Here is a 1,998-nt window from a genome sequence, read left to right as displayed (position 1 = left end):
CTCCTGAAAATCTGTAAGTCCCTGTAAACCTGAGATACCAGCCTCCATGTGCTCACACAACCATGACATTGTTTTCCTCTTTGCTTTGGGTGAACCACTAGTGCTCACTGTAACTGTTTTCCAGTTCAGGTCCAAGTAATGATTTACTGACATTGATCGTGCCAGATAATTCTTAACTTAGGAGAAATCAGAGTGTCAACAAAGTCAAATTAGGGAAAAGGACCATTATAGATCTTAAAGCTTAAAGTGTGTCTTTTAAACTTTACAAAAGTGTCATAGTCTCAGCTCATTCTTTGGATGTTGAAGCTGAAAACCTGTCCCACTCTGATACAGTGCAAATTTGTCCACTATTCCAACACATTTCTCAACCCTGGCCATATCATTACATTCTTTCTCGGTGGGATTTAACCAAAAATTTTCTAATCATGCATGCTTTTGTAGTACCCAGTACTATTGATGAAAGACTTGTAATGGCTCACACAGATTCACTGTTTGAGTTGCGTACTTGGAATTGTTATAAATTTCTAAATAACAAATTTATGTGTAGATATCTAGAAAAATACTAACCTGATTAATTTTCTTTTCAAATCCCAGCCATATACTCCTCCATTTCCTTTATATCTTGTTCCAGATACAATATCAAAATTGCCTTCTTTCTGCTTTCTATAAGCAATTGGTATTATCAGAAAAAACAGGAGGAATATTTGTATGAAGATAGTAGAAATTTCAAAAGAAGAACAATCACTCTTTTAGTACAAAATCTGTATTTTACAAACCTTTGAACAAATAAATACAGAAGAGAGGAAAGCAAGAGTTATGGTGGTTATAAGCATTATGCATGTAAAAACCTGTTAATTCCTCTCTCATAAAAAGCTGTTTCAGGGAATCTTATTATTATCTTTTACCACATATGTTGCAGAATTTCACAGACTAATTAATAAATATTTATAAAGACCAACTTATTTTTAAACCCTCCCTCTAGTAAAAAAGACAGAATAATTTTAAATAAAGATTTTAATATTTAAGTTACACAAACCCACGGTAAGGAAAAAAAAGTCTGGAACTATCCTTACACCATACCACACCTGACTGCTGCAGAATCTCAGCTAAAATTTTAGGCCTCCTCCTCTAGCAAGGAAGTTGAAAATTGTGCAGACTGGTACCCTTAACCTTCAGAATAAGCCTGCTGACTTCTTCTCACAAACTGAAAGGAGAGGAAGGTAAAAGGCAGGCAAAAGTATTTCGTCATTAACTGAGGATGTGGTCCTCCAGTCAATATCCCTACATGTACACATGAGGAAATGGTTAGAAGATGATATTTACATATACTCTTTTCTAGGCTGAACAACCATTACAAGGAAGAGAAGCACGTAGCCACACATGGTCTCTGTTACTTTAAGCTTCGGGATTTTTGCTCTAGTTAGAAACGAATTATTTTTCTGGATTATTCTGGAAAAAAGCTAATGAGGTCCAATCACTTCTATTTCAAATCTTGCCTTGCCAATTTTCTTACTACAGCTAGACTGCTATACAAGAATATAAAGCTTTTAAATATTACCATGAAACAATACATATTCAGAAGTCATTCCCTCATACATTGGCACGTACCTGATAAACTCTGGAATAAATTTTGGCTGAAATGGAAGAAAAAAAAAAATCAAAAAAGAGAAAGAGGTGGGGGTAAAAAACCCAACCCAAACCAAAAAAACCCGTGAAAATGTAATTATAGCAGTTTAAAAACACAGTACATAAAATACAGTCTTACATGGTGAGAGAGGTCAGCATCCATAATAACAATAAAATTCCCAGTGGCGTGCTTCATTCCATGAATATAAGCTGTGCCTGATGAAAACAGCACAAACATAATGACTCTCACTATTTTAACTTACGCAATCTTCTAGCCACAGTCTGCACTTGCTTTGCAAAATCTCCAAGTTATACTAGAAAAGGATCAAGTAAAAACTCCTAAAATTTATTTTAAAATTATGTATCAGTGGT

The 1,998-nt window shown here is 34.6% G+C and overlaps 1 protein-coding gene across 1 annotated transcript in view; it reads right to left on the bottom strand.

Annotated features, from left to right (window-relative positions):
* Window positions 1-567: 567 nt before the first annotated feature.
* Window positions 568-1,998, bottom strand: part of DPM1 (dolichyl-phosphate mannosyltransferase polypeptide 1, catalytic subunit) — a gene marked incomplete at both ends in the record, with an annotated part of 4,917 nt that continues 3,486 nt past the window's right edge. Inside the window, 3 exons of the mRNA XM_010188134.1 lie at window positions 568-663; window positions 1,609-1,634; window positions 1,766-1,842. Coding sequence (XP_010186436.1) covers window positions 568-663; window positions 1,609-1,634; window positions 1,766-1,842 — 199 coding nt within the window. The remainder of the gene's footprint in view (window positions 664-1,608; window positions 1,635-1,765; window positions 1,843-1,998) is intronic.

The sequence above is a fragment of the Mesitornis unicolor genome, unplaced genomic scaffold (assembly GCF_000695765.1).
Source record: "Mesitornis unicolor isolate BGI_N332 unplaced genomic scaffold, ASM69576v1 scaffold54667, whole genome shotgun sequence".
Classification (NCBI taxonomy): Eukaryota; Metazoa; Chordata; class Aves; order Mesitornithiformes; family Mesitornithidae; genus Mesitornis; species Mesitornis unicolor.
Note: the sequence above shows the minus strand (reverse complement) of the source record. Positions and strands in the feature narration are given on the sequence as shown.